Here is a 20,561-nt window from a genome sequence, read left to right as displayed (position 1 = left end):
TTACTTGTAATGGAGTATTTTACATTGTGATATTTGTACTTTCAGTTTCATAAATGATCTGAATACTTCACCAGCATTCATCAGACTATGGTAGTCAACAGTATCAGACAGAGCAGTCTGATGATAAGTTTGATTTCATGTCAGATGAGAAGCTGTTAAGAACCTACATTGCTGCAGTTTCTGTGGAGCGATCAGACATTAACCCAAAGTGAAAAAGTTAATAAGACTTTTGCAAATGAGCAATAGGTTTATAGGAGATGACCCTCATTAAGTCCAGCTGTGAGAGGGAGATTAGAAACTGGCCTGTAGTCAAAATATTCATCCTCTTTCTCTTCTGCTTTTTGCACATGGAGGGTTTCATCCTGCGCTGCTCAAATATCAGAGGTGACAGAGGAAATCCAGTCTATCATCATTTCTTTTGAATTAATCTTAACACATTTTTTATTCACCCCCTGCACACTCTGGAAAGACCCCTCCCATTATTATGTGAATTTCACAAATGAAACATCCTTACAGTGACCACATATTACTGACATAACTCTAGACACACAACACAGAACAAACAAATCACACGGTGAGGAAAAGATCAGTGACTGAGATAGAGAGGCTGCTCGGTGCGAGTGTGTGTGAGCGAGTTAATGTGTCGCAGCATGTAGCGTGCTCAGCAAAACAACCCTGGGAACATGAAAGTTTAACAAAGCCAGTGCTTGCATTTAGGGCACCAGAGCACTGAAAAGTCATAGTGCTTTGTGTAGTGGGGTTTGGCAGCAGGCAGCACAGTACAGCTTGTGACACACCATATATAATTCTCCTAAGTCTTGATGATATGATATATGATATACCAGTGTTGTGTTAAACTTTAAAGCATAGAAATATGGTTGTGTGGTGTGTTATTAACTGAGGGATAGATTTTAAAAATGGATATTGTGTCATTTCAGAACTGAAATAGAACAGAAGTCCTGTTATTAAAACTCATACTATTGTGGTGGAATTGCCTCACAAATAATGGTTTACAGCACATGTTTTGTGGTAAAATGTAACAATCCTCTTGAAATTTGATGTGTAACATATACTTTAATCTGAAATAGGTCACAGTTCTGTGCTTCCAGTATATGTTTTTTGCCTGAGTGGCCACATTGGGCAGTGAATTTCTATCTCTGGTCGTCGTCTTATTGTTGTATCCACTGAGACACAGAAGTACAAGTTATTTTTGTGCTGAATGATGAAAAGCATTTTTCATTTTGCAGTGCATAAACATTCGGGCCATTGATCAAGACACAAGCAGCAGTAAGAGCTGAAATAACTGTAGGTTCTTGTGGAGGATTAATCTGAAAGCAAAGTGATAGTCTAATAGCAGTGGGCCTGCACTCTCATAACATTAAAGAGGTGCTGATAAGAAGGTAGGGATGTAATGAAGGACATCTAAAGCAGAAATTAAGTCATATATTCAAAATGAGGAAGAGAAAGTATCCCATAAATTGACAGAATGAATCTCATAATTTTAATATTCCATTTGATCAATTCAATGATTCCAACCCTTTCAAGCTCTGTCAGTGGATAATTTTTGGTGAATCATCCCTACAGAGAGAGCATTATCTAGCCTGCGTGCTAAAGGCAAACATGCATAAAGATGTCTTTCCTTCATATTCCTGCTTACATGCTACAGGGCATAGCATGATTAATGAGTGAAGGTTCCCCCTTCAACATAATCTGCAAATTTCTTATTTAGAGTATTGTTTCAGTGGCTGTTTACAGAAAACAACAAGGTGCACTGAAGATGTTGTGTAGTGCCACAAAAGGCCTGACAGCAAAAGAGAGTTGTGAGTTAAACTGCAGCAGAAAAGTCAAATTTCAGACTGGTTGTGCTCTGACCATCATTTATATTGGCCATGATTAAAATGTGCACACCAAAATAATTGCCTAGATTTGGGAGGCGAGAAGGCACATGATCAGATGTCAGGTTGTAAACAAACTTCCCAGCTGTATATGACAATAATTCCTAATATAGCTAAAAACATGACCTGGGCTAAGGCTGTACAATTCAACAAATTAAAAATCAATCACTTAATTTTAGTTTTAGCTTCAGTTTTTAGTTAGCAGTGGTGACAGTGTTGGCTACAGGTCTGATAGTTCCATGAAACTCCACAAAAAAGGATTGAAACATCCCCTGCATCACTGTTGAAACAATCACACTTTTCATTTCTAGATGTATGAATAAATAAATAAATTAATTTAAAAAAAAATTAAAGATCTATGTAATGACATTTAGAACATTTTAATTCCCTGCTTCTCAAGATTTTCAAGACTTTTCCTGCAGATAAACTATTCAACCTGTTAACAAGTTCTCGGATCTCTGTAACTAACCGTGAATGAACGATTGCTCAAACTACAAAAAATAAGACTGAAGACGTAATAAACTGGAATTATCCTTTGACCTAAAGGTTTTGGGATAGATTCTTATTTATCAACAAAGCTGCATGATCAGTCATGGGAGGCCCTGAATGTGTTTACTGACACCTCATTAAGTAAATATATGTGCAAATGCGTGCTGGTATAAAATGCCTCCGAAGAAAAAGAAAACAATTTACATATAAACTGTAACTAGATCACGGATGCTCTCAGCAGTTGTACTGGCTACTACCACCTTTCCTCAGACTCAGAGGTTCGATGTACTGCAGGGAGTTCACAACAGATACTGTATGTACTGCGAAGTTAAAGTTGAGACATGGACCCAAACAACCTCACTGAAATTAAAGGTCTCTGATAGGACAACCAGTCCAGCGTGCAGTATGAGTTAGCATCTCCTTTCTCTTCTTCCCTTACACCCTGAGTGTTGAGCAATTACCTCTACTATGGTGGAATGTATCTCACCCTGTGTTTAGCCACCCCTTCTTCTCCCTCTCTAACATCAACACACAAACACACACACACACACACACACACACACACACACACACACACACACACACACACACACACAGCAGTAAATGCCCATCATCAATTAAGGTACCATGCTGCATTGGTAACAGCATATAGTATATAATGAGCTCTCTAATGCATTCAGCCACCGATGGAAAGTCCATTTCACATCCAGTCTGGTGCCGGCTCGGCTATCTGACTGTAACATGATATACCAGCAGGACCGATTATTACACTGTTGCTTACTCTATAGATTTATGATGGGAGATGCTTTTCTCTCACGCAGCATAAAGCAATTTCTCCTTTTTCTACAACACAAACACACACATGCACGTTCATCCTAATTAAACCAAATTAATTCAATAATTATTTGAACTCCTTCCAGGGATAATACCTAAAAGTTTTTCAGTTTTTTCAACAATTGGATGGACACACAATTTTTGTGGCACAATAGAAAACAGTGCTACAGTGAAATCAAGTCTAAAACAGTGTCCAGTGTCAAAGAGCATTTCCTGTATTGGGATGAAGGCTCTGTCTGCTAAGGAAGGAGGAAGAGCAGACACTGTATTGTAGGAAGTCAGACAATACAAAACATCACATTACGCTCCCAAAAGCTTCAACCATCACAATCTAATCATCAGAGGCCTGTTTCACTGAGCGATTTTCAAGCAGCGGTTACATGTAGACTCGTGGCAGCATCATGTTTCACAAATGGTCATTGTTCACAAATTCAGATAAATTTATGAGCCCACCAGGGATCCCCCAAGTATGCAGTTTGTTTTGATTAATAAAACATGTCAAAACTAAGGACAGAAATTATCTCATGTTGCTAACTGCAGCTTGCATGTCGCAAATCTGGCGAATTATTTTTATTACAGTGTTACAACACTGTTACAGAATAACCATTAACAAATGAAATCAAAATTAACTTCACTGAAATGATTTCTGCTCATTAGTGAAGCCTTGCTGAGAGGAAAATAAGACTTTAAGTATAGGTATAAACCTAGTATATGGCTATGGTGCGATTTGTGCTCTTGCAAACACATGGAGGATGTGATCATACACAACAAAACAAAAGGTTAAATGTCATTTTAACATGCCAGAATTAAATAGCTCTTTCAGGACCATGGATAGCGCCACTCGACCAGGCTTGCCAAAACAAATTGACCTATTTATAAACTTCAGTACTATTTAATTGAAAATAATCTCTAAATGCAATAGCACAACATGCTGTCAACATTAACAGAAATAGGCTTGCCACAATATTGTCACAGGAGTGCCAGTGCTGACAGTGAAAGTCCATTTCAGATTGTTCTATAGTTGGAGTGGCCATTGGGAGCACTGAATAACATCCTGGTGGGTCAGTCAAAAGATCAGAAACACCAGCAGCCAGAAATGAGACAATACGCCTACTACAGCATGTCAGCACAACAATAAAAGCCCTGTTGAGAAATTAAGGGTTTCTGCACACTGAAACTTTAGAGGGCTTTTAATTTGAAACAGTTACAATAAGTGTCTCTATTAACGCGTAATGCAGTAACTTCAACTGTGCAAATGGGAGCGGATCAAAACGAGGCATTGTACTAAAATGTAGATATGACCAATTATACATATCAAACATAGGTATTAAGAAATCAAGCTTCAAGCTCAAATTAAGTCCTGTTACCTCTTGCATTTGATGGAAATAAAGGCCCCGGTCACTATTTGAGGAAATACGGCAGTTGAAAACTGTTGTGAATCTGCTGTAAAGGCCTCCTGATTGACATAATAGAAACAGTTTGCACCAAGCAACAGCCAATAGGAAAAGTTCAACACAAAGCCAACCAACCAATGGTGAAACTTAATCACTCACTCGGTGATGTGGCCGGTGGTCAGTTCAGCTAAAAATCAGCCATCTAAAGGTGGTGATGGCTTCTAAAAACTAAGCTCATATACTATAAAACTAGTTTTCAATGGCAAATATGTTTTAAATGCAGAGTATCTGTAGTCTGTTTACTGCCAAATCAATGTTATTATTGAATGTATATGACAAACATTCATGTTTTTCCTACCGTATGTGCACCAAGCAACTAAAACATGAATAACACTTTATGTTTATCTTTATGAAACTCAAAGTACTTAAGCATCTTTCATTAGACCCTCCCTGCCCGGTGGACACCAATATTTCTGAAACTCCACACCTGCAGTTAGTAATGCATGCTAACTGTTGAAAAAGTCTCAACCGTAAGCTGAGAAGCCTTGATGACATCACTATGACATCAGCAGGGTTATTTTGTCAGACATGACGAAGCTCGTCCAGAGCCACAGAAGATATGCAACCCTTTCCACAGACTGAGTATTTCTCCTCATGAAGAGTGAACTGGACGTCAGGTGTATGATCAGTGGAGTGCCCCTTCAAATTCCACAACACAGTCTTTGTGTTAAAAATCTGTAGTGCCTAAGCCCAACGCCAGATCGCTCAAGTGATTTCCCATCTGCCTTTCATTTCCTGCATCTTGTGTAACTGACACCAAATCTGAAAAATGATCTATCTGCTCTGGAAGAACAGTGTCCTCTTCACATTTCATGCAGTTCAGCAGATCTTCCATTACACACTGAAATATGCACATTAAAGGCTGTAAGGTAGTTTCCATCTCTCTGTGTTTGAATCAGAGCAAACTGCATATTACGAAGTCAGCATTGCCTAGCAACCAGGTGACCTTTCTTATTAGTCTAAGCAGTCTGTGATTGGGTCTTTTTGAGTAGGAATGTGTAATTCTGTGTGTGACAACCAGGAAAATCCTCAGACAAGGAAAAATCAAAGCAAACCCTGTATGCACTGAAATCAGAAAGAAACAAACACACACACACACACTAAAAGACAGACAACTGTTGTCCCTTTTATGAGACACGCCCTGGCACACAAGTCAACGACAGGTGTGAACACACACACACACACACACACACACACACACACACACACACACACACACACACATACACACACACACGCTCACCGATTGATCTTTTCCTCAACTTTGTCCCCTGTAGGTAATGACATAATCTCTTTGCAGCCACCTGATTACCATGCACTGCAGACTCACACATGCACACACATAAACTTACAGACACCTCATTCCCCTTCCCTGCCTGTCGCTCTCGCCTGCACCCAGGGGAAAATGTCAATACTGCCCACTAAGCAAACATTTAGCTGTCTCTCCTCTCTCAAGCATGGACACACCCACTGCAGTCTTTCTGCACATAAACTGCAGCACAGTGGGGTGGGGGATGCCTTGCTCCAGAGCATATCAGTATATGAGAGGGTATGGCAGCACCGTACCACAGGTAATGCTAGCTAAGGGAATGCGAGAGTGGTGAAAAGGAAGTGTTGCGTACCTGTCAGGTCCATGGTCATCGGTCCAGGAGCTTCATCACATAACAGGGTCAGTCTGGTAACCCAGACATTAGGGCCAGAGAGGTCTGGAGAAAAACATACAGTATTCACAGATTCACTTATTTTTCATTCACTCATTCTTATATTTGTTTGTTTGATCATTTTTTTTTAAAGTAATAGTTCAACATTTAGGAAAATTAGAGTTAGATGAGAAGATCGATATGGATTATGATTAGCTTAGCTTAACAAAAAAAGACTGGAAGCAGCTACCTGGGCACATTATCTAACATGTGACATATAACCTATTCAATCCATACACAAACACAAGACTTGTGGCTTTAGGGGAGGTTGTGTGTTAGAACTATTTTTCTGTCTTTGTAATGATGGTATTAATGATTACGAGATCTGGGGAATAATATAAATGAGAGTCTACAGCCATGCTAGGGGTTTTGTGAATCTGTACTCATGAACATATGTTTAAAAATAACACATCTTAGTTTAATGTGTTAGCATGCTAACATTTGCTAGTTAGCACTAAACACAAACTGCAGCTGAGACTGATGGGAATTAGTTTTACATGTATTTGGTCATAAACCAAAGTATCAGATGGTGCTAGATGAAAAGTCAGATGATCATCATTAATTCATCCTGATGGGGAATAACCTGGTAATCCTGGTGGCTGACACAACTATGTTGGTATTCCTAGAGCCACACTGTTACACTGTTAAATTGGTTACAAAAATATTGAAAGTCAATGATAATAAAACTGAAATGAGACGAGAGAAGTTGCAGTTTTAGCATATAAATGTTAAATATCACAGTCTGTAAACATTTCAGCAACTGTCTTTGACGATAAATCCTCTCCTCTCTGCTTTTCACTGCTTTTCCCACTGTATTCGATGTTACCAAGCTGTAGACGTGGTGGTGTTGAGTTACAGTGTTAAGGGAGTCAGAGCTATTCTACTGATATCAGCTGTCATGGCCGGGCTGCTGGATTAGAGATGCTGAGGCAAGCAGGTCTGTTCCTTTGTGTGTGTGTGTGTGTATGTGTGTGTGTGTGTGTGTGTGTGTGTGTGTGTGTATGTATGTGTGTGTGTGTGTGTTTGATCAGAAGTTGATGACTCCAAGGAACTATGTACCAAGTCGTTATATTGAGTGAATGGTATTATTAAAGCTGCAGTAACACTGGCTACCAGTGTGAATCACCAGCTCTTCTGTCACCTCAGGTAATCAATAACCACACACACACACGCACCTGCTGTCGCTGGTCCCGTCCCCAGCAGGGTCTGCTTGTACTTGACCAGACTCTCGTCATCTTTATCCAGTTCCTGAATCTCCTGCAAAGACTTCAGAGCCGGAGGATTGTAGTTGAGGTTTCTCTCATCCTCTTCCTCCTCAATGGGCAAATCCTTTTTGTCAGCCATCAGACCTTCCAGAGAGAAGGGGGAGAAAACCATTAAATAAATACACTTACATGTCACTCTTACAGTTTTTGGAGCTGTTTTTTTTAGACCAGGGTTTTTTTGTCTTACAGACACACTCCATCGCAGAACTGAATTCACTGTTTCACTGAAACCATCTGTCATGTTCCAAATGTGTTCATTTTAATTTAATTTAAACTGGACTAACACTGTTAATTATACAAAAGCATACACTGTTTGGATAATTGTCACACACAATTGAACTGCCATTGTTTAGGTTGGTTTGGTAAAGTCTTCATTTATATCATCAACACTTCCAAGAGGAAGAAAAGGGATGTTTCAAACATTTATTCAATACTTAACGTAGCTAAGTATTTATCCATCAGGCTAATTTTAGCTTTTTATTTCTATCTTAGCTTACTACTTCAATTGTCTATTCTTACTTATAGGCAACTATAACTGTTTATTCATGCATTTTAGCTCACAATTACTTCTAGTTAGCCAACCCTTTCAGCCATAGCCATAATTTATCTGACTCTTTTAATTGTTTATAGCAATCCTTTTAGTCGACATTTTCAACAGTTTAACCATTATTAAACTACTATCAAACTCTTTCAACTGGTTATCCATTAGATATTGGTAGCTAACAATTACTTTTAGCTCACTGTTTCAGCCATTTGTTCATTATTTTTCGCTTCGTAGGCTAAATAAAAGAAACACCTCCCAAATGTAATACCGTTCGACACCCCTTCGAGCATACATGCTCCAAAATGATCAGTAAGTTGAATCGATAGCTGTTAAAAATGTTTCCAACAAAAAGTGAACATAACCTTAATAAAGGTAGAACCTATTGCAGGATGGTTGAATTAGCCTGCATTAATTTAGCTAGGTGGACCAAATACACTGGAAACTAAAGGAGTATTTTTCAAAATCAAAACATAATTTCTGATACTCCCCCAATCTTTCCACATGCCTATACTGGCAATAGAAGTAACCTTGGTTGGGAGTCACTAAACTAAAATATTTGATTGTAAACCACGGTGCGAGAAAATATGGGCAGTTGGACAAATGAATTGTTGGGACTATAAACTGGAAGGCCTATAATACATATGGATATGAAGTCATCTCAGTTTAAGATTGTTTTTTTTTAAATATCAAATAACTTTGATATGTATGCCTTATACATATAAAATAACTTTATATATCAAATAACTAAAAATAAAATAATAAATACTGACTTTGGTCTGACAGTAAGGAAAGCAACATTTTCAGCAGAGCTCATCAGCAGTAAATATTTCTGTTATATTTCAGTAACTCAGCCAGCACAGGCGAGATTGCTTACTGTCTGGGATAAGATATATAACTCTATGTAGGCCAGCTCCAGCCATCCGGGATTTGATTTCATCAGGGATTTTGATTCAATACTGAGTTTTTCGATAATGTGATAATATTCGATAATGTGTTCTGCGGGCTGAAATTTCATTTTAGCATCTCTACCTCATCCGCACCTCCAAAGAGTGAATATGCGCAGACTGGAATAGTTGGAATAACTGGAAGGATTAAAACCGTCAAAACCGTAATCAACAGCAGTCACAAGACAACAAAACAACAACTCCAACAACAACAGAACAGCAAAAACTTTCAGCTTGTATCACAATAAGGCCGATACATTTATACCAGAAAGAGAAAGTACAGCCCAGGCCTTTATTTCCCAAGATGCACCAACGGCAGGAATTGACAACTATTTATCATTTCCACCTTGAAAATGGTTTCGAAGGTGATCAGATGTTTATATGTGGAATGGAAATCAGCTTGAAAATTTGCTTTACATACTAAGTAACCCATCAGAGTAACCACTCTATCATGTCAACATTTACTATTGTCATATTGCGGTTGACTTCAGTACGACATAAAAGCAGACATGACGCTTACTGTGATATGGATCATTTTCTATGATAAAACATTACATGGTTACGATCACAAATCCACAGTGCATACCTCAAGACTCCAGAAGACAGACACACACACACACACACACTGTTGTAAATGTCTGTTTACTGTGCTGTAACAGCCTTGTGTAATAGCCTCTGGTTCTGTTTTTACTGTTCATAATGAGACGGCTCAGTGTACATCAGCTCGAAGCTGTGTGTGGAGGTAATTGGATGACACAGAAAATACACAAACACATGAACACACTCAAATCTAGTCACAAACACATCTACCAGGTGCATAAATGCACACAGCCACAGTGTGTTAGGTTGTGAGTGGAAATCAAATGCGTTAATGAGGGATGTGATGACCCAAAGCAAGTCTCAGTACACATATGCACACATGTACCCATGCACACATCTGTGTGTTTATAGCAGCACCCCACCCAGTCAGGGCCAAACACGGCTGCCTTTGCCCATCACCATGGCAACCCTTTCAACTCCCCTTGCACTGACATCACCTTTGCTGTGGACCTGTTTTATGTGACTGAATATACACAGTGGAGCGTTTATTTTCACTTGCAGCAAGAGAGATTCATGGTATACCAGTTTTAATAATCTCTATTCACACACACACACACACACACACACACACACACACACACACACACAAACACACACACACACACAAATAACTATAAATCTATATTTAATGGGATGGTATACTTCTTACTGGTTATAATCCCTTGGTTGTAGTTTTCCTGGTGCAGATTGTTTTTATAATATACAGTAAAGTACAGTCTACTACAGTAAAGTAGATTTCAGAGATGAAGCTATAGTTGTCTACTGTCATTAACATAGTGTATAGTTAACAGCGTGGAGCAGTACAGCTAATGATCTTCTAGGGTTGATACATAGATGATTTTATCATAGGTCATCACTTAACAGGTGATAAATGATGTTTTAACATGGAATATTATTACATTTGTGTAGTATTTACAGGTTTATAACTGTGTCTCAGCACTTAATTCACAGAATTCATCCAGAAAAAGAAAATGAGTGTCTGAAAATGCTAGTCTGCATTTAACTATGTCGATAGCATCTTCCCTCATATTTTCTTTCTAACCTTTTTTCCCTATAATTGACACGGGACACTGGGTAGGCACTGACAGGTTAGTTTCCTGACCTCACACTGTCTTCACTGGCTGATGGATAACCACTATCCTTACATAAGTTTCCTTTCTCCAATATTCCCACTGTTGGAAAAAAATGTTGAGAAAGCTGTTTTTACTCAACTCAACAACTTCTTGGATATAATTGAATTTTGTTCAGATTTCAGTCTGGCTTTAGACCACATCACAGCACTGAGATACTATATACTGTACTGCAATACTGATTTAGGTAAAACATTGGTTCTGGTTCTGCTTGATCTTTCAGTATTTATATACAGTACTTTTGATGATAAAATATTAGATACTAATGCAGACAGGTTAAGTTGTTGCCATTGGTGGCCATGAATCTACGTGGATCACTCGGAGAGATTTGGAGATTTGTGTTTCACCAGTCACAAGAAATAAATAAGCTTTTCCCCATCTCAAATAAATAGAAGGAATTGGAGGTAATGATTGAAGCAAACTCATTCATGCATTTCTTCAGCTTATCGAAAGCAGTTGTACAAATAAGGTTACCTTGCCTTTCTTTGCAGAACAAAGCTGTTTTGTTTTTTTTTTTAAGATAAACACAAGAAACTTGTGCTACAGAAAATGGACCAAACTCAGTGAATAGCTCCCTAAGCTTAACATCCTAAGTCCTATGATAACTATTAATTTAGCTATACAGACTAATGAGCAGCGATGACTAACATGTCTTTGGGGTCATCAGGTGGGAACATCCTTTCACCAGTGTTTTGTCAAACAAACAAACTCACCTAAACAGTCAAAGACACACTACAAACCAATTCAAAGCAATACAGACAAGCAATACAGGCCACCTCACCTGGACTAACCACATGGTCTCAAAGAGGCTCACACAGGCCACACCCCGCACTTAAAAACACAAAGAGTCTGTCTATCCTAAGTGCTCCCCCTGCTGGGCCCCCAGCTACCATTACTTCTTCTCATCCAAATCCACTGACTGGATCTTACTGCGTCATCTGACATGTCCTTTACTATTTTCCTCACACTCTGTCTACTTCCTCCTAACTCCCTCACCAAAGAGACAACAGACCTTGCTACAAATCCTCTACATCCTACTTCTACTGGACATATCCTAACTTTCCATCCTCGCTGCTCTGCTTCTGCCCCTAACTCTACATACCTGAGCTTTTTCCTTTCATATGTTTAGCATAAGAACACACGTCCCCCTCACTGCTGCCATTAAGAAAGAGATCTATTACATGTTTTTTAGCAAAATTAAAATTCCAAGTTTATCCTTCATCATTCTGATATTAACAAATAGGCAAAGTTCTTTGAATCTGCATATTATAAATATATTACTGAAAACAGCCGATTAGCTGTCAAGATCTCAGGTGGTGCTGTCTGTGCTCATACATGGAAGAAATTTAAAGTATGAAGAAGTATATAAAGGAAATTTAAGATCAGTCCAGGTGGCTCATTGAAAGTGCATGTTTGAATTAATCTTCAAAACCGTTTCCAAGCAAAGTAGCCAAAGCATAAATGTCTAGTTTGAAATATTACCCCGGAGATCTATTGCCGATTTCCCTCTCTCTCTCTTACACACACAAACATTAAACTCTGTAGTATGTCAGATATGGATGGTACATGACTTCATAAATGATTCACCCTTCGCTATTTACATATCAAACTCTGTAGTCCACCCCCACATGACGTGCACACGCACACATGTACACACACTGCAGCGTAAACGTGTTTCTGCGGCCATTAAAACCGGTTTCCTCTCTGACATCTGAGAGCTCCTCTTTGATCTCCAGACTGCTGACCTGTCACAGTAACTGCATCAATTAACATTTATTTTAAAAGGCAGGGTTCGTTCCACAGAGAGGCAGCAGCTTGTACAACTGTACATTTAAATATGGATTTCTTTTGTTGTAGTTGTAGTGACAAGCCCTACAAAATTTCTCCTTTGTTCCCACCAGGTTAAATTACTTGAGGTAATGACTCTGTTAACGACCCTGCAATTAATCTGATCTGAATTATCTTTCTATTCGTGAAAAAAAGTTAAAAATCAAAGTTTTGCAATTAACAACAGTCATCTAATTGTAATATTTGTTACTATGGAAGATTTTCAACTCCCTTTGCTGCTGGCCGAAACATGAAAAAACATGCAGGGCTAAAACCCTCCATATTGTGTGAATCTGCCATTGGAAACAAGCTAACACTAGCAGTAAGCCAGCCGTGTGTGTGTCTGTTCATGTGCATGTGTTGACATGTGTGTGTATGGTCTTTCAACTGCTTCAGCCCCCATCTACGATGTGATATTAACTGGTGCATTTTCTTTGATGAAAACCGCATCACTAACCCAGTAGCTTCTCAGACCTCCTGCATGATAACACACATGGCTACTATGAAATATGGAGACTAAGTGTAAATCAGCAACACAGAAATTTTATTCATTTATTTACCTTTTGAAATTTTACACTAAAAGAAAACTGAGAAGGTGCATGTGCCAAAAGAGAGATGCTGCTGGGAAAAAAAGGGGCCAAACAAAACAACAAAACACTTGTCACCTCTAAAAAAGGACTTGCTGTGCCACTGCGTGAGTATTTATTATTAATGTGGATCTGTAGGCCCCTCACAATGCTATGTAAGTGCTAAAACCTAATAGTGAAGTAACTTGAGATTCATTTATCTTCATTGTTTTTACTTTAAATTCATAATGATTAATTTTCTTGAGACAACTTTATATTTACCACAGAGTGATTGTTTTTATCTGCATCAGACTTTTGCCTGTCAACTTCTGATCCTATCTTCAAAATCAAACTACATTTTCCAAAAAAAAAAAAAAAGAAAAAAGATTGCGGCTTTTGCACTAAGACAGAGGACCCACTTGCTGAATGTAAGCATGTATGTAGACCCACAAGACACAGTCTCAGTGTTCATCTGCTGATATTTACAGCTAAACCAACATGCTTAGTGAAAATCAACACAACAGTCTGTTTGGCAGGGGAGAAGTCGCTTCAGGGGAAGACGGATAAGAAGGATGCGAAGAGGACTGCTCACATGAGACCTCAAAAACACACACACATACACACACAGAACATGTTCTTTTAATAGTTCCTTGGTGACAACTGCCTTTCACAAATGTCGATCTGAATGCGACGTGTTGCTTGCCAACACTTGCAAAAATAATGTTAAAAAAAAACATTAAAAAAAACAAAAATTTTAAGCTCATTGGGGGCTGACTTTTCATGTGCAGAAAGCTAATTAGACTCTCACATCTGTCGGGTAAATATAAAGTTACAGCTGTCATGTCCAGCTCTGCATCTATTTGGTTATGTCTTGTCACTGTATACACTTACACTGTTTTATTTTGATGTCACTAACTCGCCCTCTCGCTTCAGAATCACTTCCTGCCCTTGAATGTTTTCCTGCCACAGTGATTGTCTGCGCTTTGTGTGTAACCACAGTTCAGTCTTCTGACCTCGCCTCAGCCTTCTCCCTCTAGATCAGTCTGCCTTGTATGTATTGCTGTCCTGTCCTGACAGTTGTTAAGTACAGTGATTATGATTTGTGGAAGCCTTCGCCTGAGTTAAGATTTTGAGTCCTTACCTTGTGGTGTTCAGTGCATGACAACAGCCAACAGCGGGTTAGCTTAGCATTAAGACAGGGGGAAGAAGCTAGCTTGGCTCTGTCCATAGGTTAAAAACACACCTATCAGTGCCTCTAAAGCTCAGCAATGAACACCTATAGCTTGTTTACTTAATTCATACAAAAACATAAATTTGCCTTTTTACGTGGGGTTATCTGTCAAACTATTTCTTGATAGTCTCTAATTGTTACCTGGCAACTACTCAGAGCCAAGAAATGGTCCCAAAAGTTTATGTTTTTACAGTAAGAAATGATTGGTTGGTTGGATTTTGTTATCTTCTGACAGCTACAGGCTATAGCTGCTTACCCTTTTCCAGCCTTTGTGCTGAGAGAAGCAAAGCAGTTGCTCGTTGTAGCCTGATATTGAACAGACAAATGTTAGAGTGGTATCAATCTTCTCATTTTATCCTCCACCAAAAAAAGAATAATCATATTTCCCAAATGCAAACGATTCCTTTAAGGGAATGTTTAAACGTGCAATTTTTGTGTTCATCTGAACGATGAAGATTGTTTAAAATAACGTGTCATAAAGGGGTCATTGTCTCGCAAATTTAAAAATAAAATGTTTAATTTCATTGGGACTTTAAGTAATCAAAGGGAAACTGCTTTCCTTTGGCCTCAACAATCTTCCTTTGTTTTCATAATCACTTCCTGCCTCCTCTTTCCTTAACCCAGATAACTGTTCACTGTGTCAGGAAAACACCTTTTTCTCACTGTCTGTGTGTTTGCAAGCGTGTGTGATATAAGCTTTGATTTGCTGTTTTTTTTATAGTCCTCTGAGGCCCACTGTCACTGCTCTGTTCTAATCCTATAACAAGACCTCTGGGACACTGAAACACACACATACAGTATATACAAAAAGACATACACAGTGGGAGATAAAAAGAAATCTTTCAGGCCTCTGAAAAGCCAATAACAGCTTTTGCAATGAAGGAAAAGGTAGTAAAGTCGAAGTGATCAACGTAACAGCATTACATAGGCCATGCGAGCAGGGTATGCTTCCATCTCCAAGGGTGCTGTCGTGCGTTGCCTTTTCTGCCACAACACAACCGAATTGTTCTGCGACCTGCACGATTTCTGTGCAGCGCTGCAGACAACACTGGAGACGCTCATAACACTTCATCATGCTAACCAGCCAGTTGCGGAAACCTCACTCCCCACGTTTCCTTGTTAATGAAAGGCTTAGATGATAAACAAATGATACCAGCTGCTGAGAACGGTGATATCACCATGCTCATGACTGACACTGCAGCCTCTGATTATACAGTATTTAGCATACTGAACTCTGCAGACCCGACACACACACCTTTCAATATGCTTTGACTATAATGTTACAGTTGTCAGTAGTGATTAGGGAGCGATACAGCTGCTCAACTGCGACGTGTTTCGCAGTTTTTAAAACTGCATTATCCATATACTGTCATATATGCTGCTAAACCAAAATGAACTCCATGATGTTGTTTGAAATCTTTACATTCTTTTACTGCAGTCATCATTAAGATTATCATGTGACACTAAACCATGCTATCATAGTTCAACTAGGAAAATTTCAATACGGAACCATTATCATAAGAGTGTCTGATACCTGGCATAATAAAAGGCCAGCACTGGTATGAGACTTAAACAGTATTTGAGCCTGACTGTGCTTATTTTTTTCCAAATCATGTCCAGTCAATTAAATTTACCACGGGTGAACTCTAATCAAGGAGCAGAAACATCTCAAAGATGATCAGGAGATATAGGAGACTCTTGAGTTAAATTTCAAGTGCCATAACAACATAAGAAAATGTGGAAAAATGCTAATGCTAGTTAAAGTTTACAAACCTTACACAGATCATTATTATACTACGTTTTAGCTGATCAAAAAGAAGCACTGTAAAGGTTTCATTACTAAGTAAAACACTGTACCTCACCAGAATTAAATGGAAATTGCGTCATCTTGTAATTACAACTTGTGGAGACAGCGACTGCTGTTCAGCAACATTTAAAACATCATGTTACCACGGCACAGCCCTGGTTTTAGATTGTTTACCATACACACTTTCCTATTAAAGAGCCGCTTAACACCCCATTTTAGCTTGAACCCCCCCCCCTTAATAAATTCATAAAATTCATCTGAACACACACACACACACACACACACACACACACACACACACACACACACCACACACACAGTAATACATCCTCAGCTGCTCTGTCAGCCTGGTTGAGAGAGCAGGTTGTCTAATTGACTGACTTGATTGGTCTCGTATGTGTCTGCTCACCCAGACAACCTCATTTATCACTACGGTGACAGAAAAAAAGGAGGAGGGATGAGATGATGTGAGAAGCAGATACAGTACGGTTTCTTAAACACTCTCATCTCACAAAGTGACGTAGAGAGGTTATGTTATTCAATCTGACAGTGGGACAAAGCGAAGAAGGGACACAGGAAGGTAAAAAGTGAAGGAGGGTAAGAAGGAGGCAGGTAGGCAATCAGGGAGGGAACGGCCGTCAATTCAGCCTCAAAAAATGAGAAAGAAAGTAGAAAGAAAAAGAAAGATGGGGATGACTGTGCAAGAAAATGTAGAGAAAACCAAAGACCATCTTGCGATGGGATCGCACCAGCCACAACGCCTACCAACATGTTGACATTCAAAACCCCAAGTACTCAGTAGATATTACTACATTATTACATGAGTACTCTCGGGTCGGACCACACCCATCTTTGATCTCACCTGTATAGTTTCTGTCCACAGACAGACTGTGGTAGTTCCCACTACAGTAGGTGTCTCGAGGACAACACTGACCACACACACACACACACACACACACACACACACACACACATGCACACACACACCCACACACACACACACACACAGGCTGAAAACAATACCAGGCCTGCTGTCGCAGCTAGTAATGAGGATAGAGAGATTGTAGAAAAGAGGAGGAAAGAAAAGAGCAAGATTTCAATTAGCCTATTTCAACGCGTGCTGCTCGCTGCCTGTGCTGGTGTTTGCTGATTGACAGCTCGTGAAGAGTGTTCTGCCACATGGGCCTCACCCACTCACCCACTCTCTCTCTACCACACACACAGACACACACACACAGACACACACAGACACACACACACAGACACACACACACACACACACACACCCACACACACATTTTGCACATTGATTTTCATACATTGATTAATGAGAACTAATGGAATGAAACCAAGAGCATAGGTGCTTCTGACACTGCGCACACACACACACAGACAGACACACACACACACACACACACACACACACACACACACACACACACACACACTTATCCTGGGCTGCTCTCCTTTCTTTCCCAGTAACAGCTGCTGACAGAACATCTCGATCTCAACCACCAACATTTCCCTTTGTTTCCTGTCTTTTGTTTACCCCCTCTACCTCTTTTTCTCTCCTCCTTTCCTGCTGCCTCTTCTATTTCCCATCTTCCACCTACTCTCTTCTTCTTCTTCTTCCTTCCTTCCTATCAATTTATCTCATCTCTTATCTCTCTCTTCCTCCACCTCCTCCTCTCCTGATATCTTCCAGTTCACCTCCTCTCACTGCTCTTCTTTTCCTCCTCAGCCTCCCACTTCCTCCAGACCTCTTTACCTCTGTTTCTACCCCTCCATCCCCCTCACTTTGTCATTTTGCTCGCTACTCTTGCCATTTATCTTCCATTCAGTCACCTCCCACGCTCCTATCAAAATCTCCTCCTCCTCGTTTTCAAAATTCAATCCTAGCCAAGTGTTTTTGACAAGATTTGATGTGTCATATCCACAAAAAACTGCTCAGAAATTGCACAGTTCCATTAGATTTTAAGCAGTTTTTGGAAAACAATGAAATAATGCAAATATAGCAATGATATTGGTTTCTGCAGTGACATTATTGGTGTGATTGGCTAATGACTAAATGCTTCAAAGTGACTTTGAGTTTCTAATGTGTCTCAGAAACAGATTTCTCCAGTGAGAAAAACATCAATCGTGGTTGTGTGGATTAATGGTGCTCAAAAACAAATAAATTCTACAAAATGAGGGTTCAGTGGCTTCACGCCAACAGAACAGTGTCCCCAGTTTAAAACAAGAAGTACAGTTGAACTTTAGGGAGCTGGGACTGAGTAGTAAATCTTCAGCATAAACAGACTGAAAGCAGCGACACAAAGATCTACGTTTCACGACGCCTTAGAGCCCAACTGGAGCAGGTGATCAATTCAAATGGCTGTTTGAAATTCATAGAGTTAATGGAATAGATTATTCGTGGCTTTCTTAAATCTTAAATCACATTTTACGTCCACTTTCAAGACCTTCACTTGGAGAGGATCTCTCATTTTCCTCTGTTTATTCTCTCGTAATTGTCACTGTGGTTTTACTGCCTCTTTTCTCCCTCTCTCTGTTTCTGTGTCTCTTGTCAAATTACTTCACTTGTCTTCTGATTTTCTTTTTTGCGTCGCTCTCCCTTCCTCTTTTCCTTTTTTCCCTTTATCTCTCAAAACACACATTCTTATACACACACCCGTGTGAGGGGAAACCCCAGGACTGTTCCACCATCTGTAACTGTTCAGCAATACTGCAGTGTAGTGAACACACACACACACACACACACACACACACACACACACACACACACACACACACACACACAGAAAGCTGACTGTATAGTGCTGCTGCAAATACAATAGCAAAAATACTGTTGGAAGTAACAGCAGACGTTGGTGACATCATTTGACTCCTGCATACGCCTTGTCATCCACACACACACACACACACGTACACACACAGGCACACACACACACACACACCTGCTCCCTACTGTCAACATTTCTCACCAACACACACCCTTCTGCATGTTTGTGTTTGTGTTTATATGTGAGCAGAAACATAATTACAAAAGCTAGCTAGCAACACAAACGCACAAGGGCACATAGACACACACACACACACACACACACACACACACACACACACACACACACACACACACAGATAGTGTAGCATGTGATCAATACCTATTGATCTGCCACCTTTGGCTTGTCTTGGCAGCGCTTCATGTTAGACATAAAAATGTCCACACCCACCAGGATTGAGACATATGGCACACACATGCACAAGGGCACATAGACACACACACACACACACACACACACACAAAGATTCAAGCACAAACACTCCTATAAGCTCACACACAATATTAAAATTTTATATCTATATTATGAATGCCTTGAAACAAAACACAATAAAACAGACGTTGCATGCAAGGAATAAAAACTTGGATCACTGTGGTTATACTAATTCACTAAAACATGCAATCACACACACACACACACACACACACACACACACACACACACACACACACACACACACTCCTCCATTGCCTCACCTCTGTAGCACATAGTTAGCCACAGCAGCTCCAGCACCTGACCCCCAAACTCACACACGTCCAATCCCAGCATGGTGCCTCTCCGTGCGGCTGCACTCTGTGCGACGGCTGGCAGAAGGAGAACCAGAGAACCGGGGAACCTCCACAGGTAGCAACAAAGTAGCAGAACAGGGCTGAATGAAACACAAGAGCATCCACAAAAGTGTTGGATTGGAAAGAACGGGGGTCAGGCGAGCATCTCCACCCCGGAGGAAAATACCAAAAATGTAGTTGGAGGGGTAGAGGGGGGAAGAGGACTGGTGTGAGAGAGACAGAGGCGGAGAGGCAGGGAGGGTATCCTTGGGTGTGGGTGTGGATGAGATGGTGATGTGTGTGAGTTAGAGAGAGAGAGAGAGAGAGAGAGAGAGAGGATGGTGGGAGGGAGTGAGGTAGGGTGAGGAAGAGGCAGCAGACACCAGTAGCAGCCGGCTTTCTGCACTTCTTCTTCGTCTCTTTTTGTGAAGTACAGCTCAGCGATAAAGAAGGGAGAAATCTAAAGGCTAAAATGCTAACTGTCAGCTGTTTTTTTCGCATGCGGCGGGGATGCTGGAAGCTAACGGTGGCGGGCAGACGCTGGTTTAGCCGGTAGAGCTGCAGCGTGTGTGTGTGTGTGTGTGTGTGTGTGTGTGTGTGTGGGACTCAGACGCTGGCTATCGATTCGCAGACGAGCAGTGAACCCCTCCCCTGCACCCCCCCTTTGC

General features: G+C 40.1%; 1 protein-coding gene across 1 annotated transcript in view; it reads right to left on the bottom strand.

Annotated features, from left to right (window-relative positions):
* The window catches only part of arhgdig (Rho GDP dissociation inhibitor (GDI) gamma), a 30,121-nt gene extending 9,946 nt beyond the window's left edge, over positions 1-20,175 (bottom strand). The window contains exons 1-3 of the mRNA XM_023411133.2: positions 19,822-20,175; positions 7,548-7,721; positions 6,295-6,378 (exon numbers count right to left, since the gene is read on the bottom strand). Of these exons, the coding sequence (XP_023266901.1) occupies positions 6,295-6,378; positions 7,548-7,721; positions 19,822-19,894 (331 nt within the window). The 5' untranslated portion in view covers positions 19,895-20,175. The remainder of the gene's footprint in view (positions 1-6,294; positions 6,379-7,547; positions 7,722-19,821) is intronic.
* Positions 20,176-20,561: the final 386 nt, after the last annotated feature.

Source organism: Seriola lalandi, unplaced genomic scaffold (genome assembly GCF_002814215.2).
Source record: "Seriola lalandi dorsalis isolate HSWRI2012SDOR001 ecotype SW California unplaced genomic scaffold, Sedor1 jcf7180002054452, whole genome shotgun sequence".
NCBI classification, from domain to species: Eukaryota; Metazoa; Chordata; class Actinopteri; order Carangiformes; family Carangidae; genus Seriola; species Seriola lalandi.
Note: the sequence above shows the minus strand (reverse complement) of the source record. Positions and strands in the feature narration are given on the sequence as shown.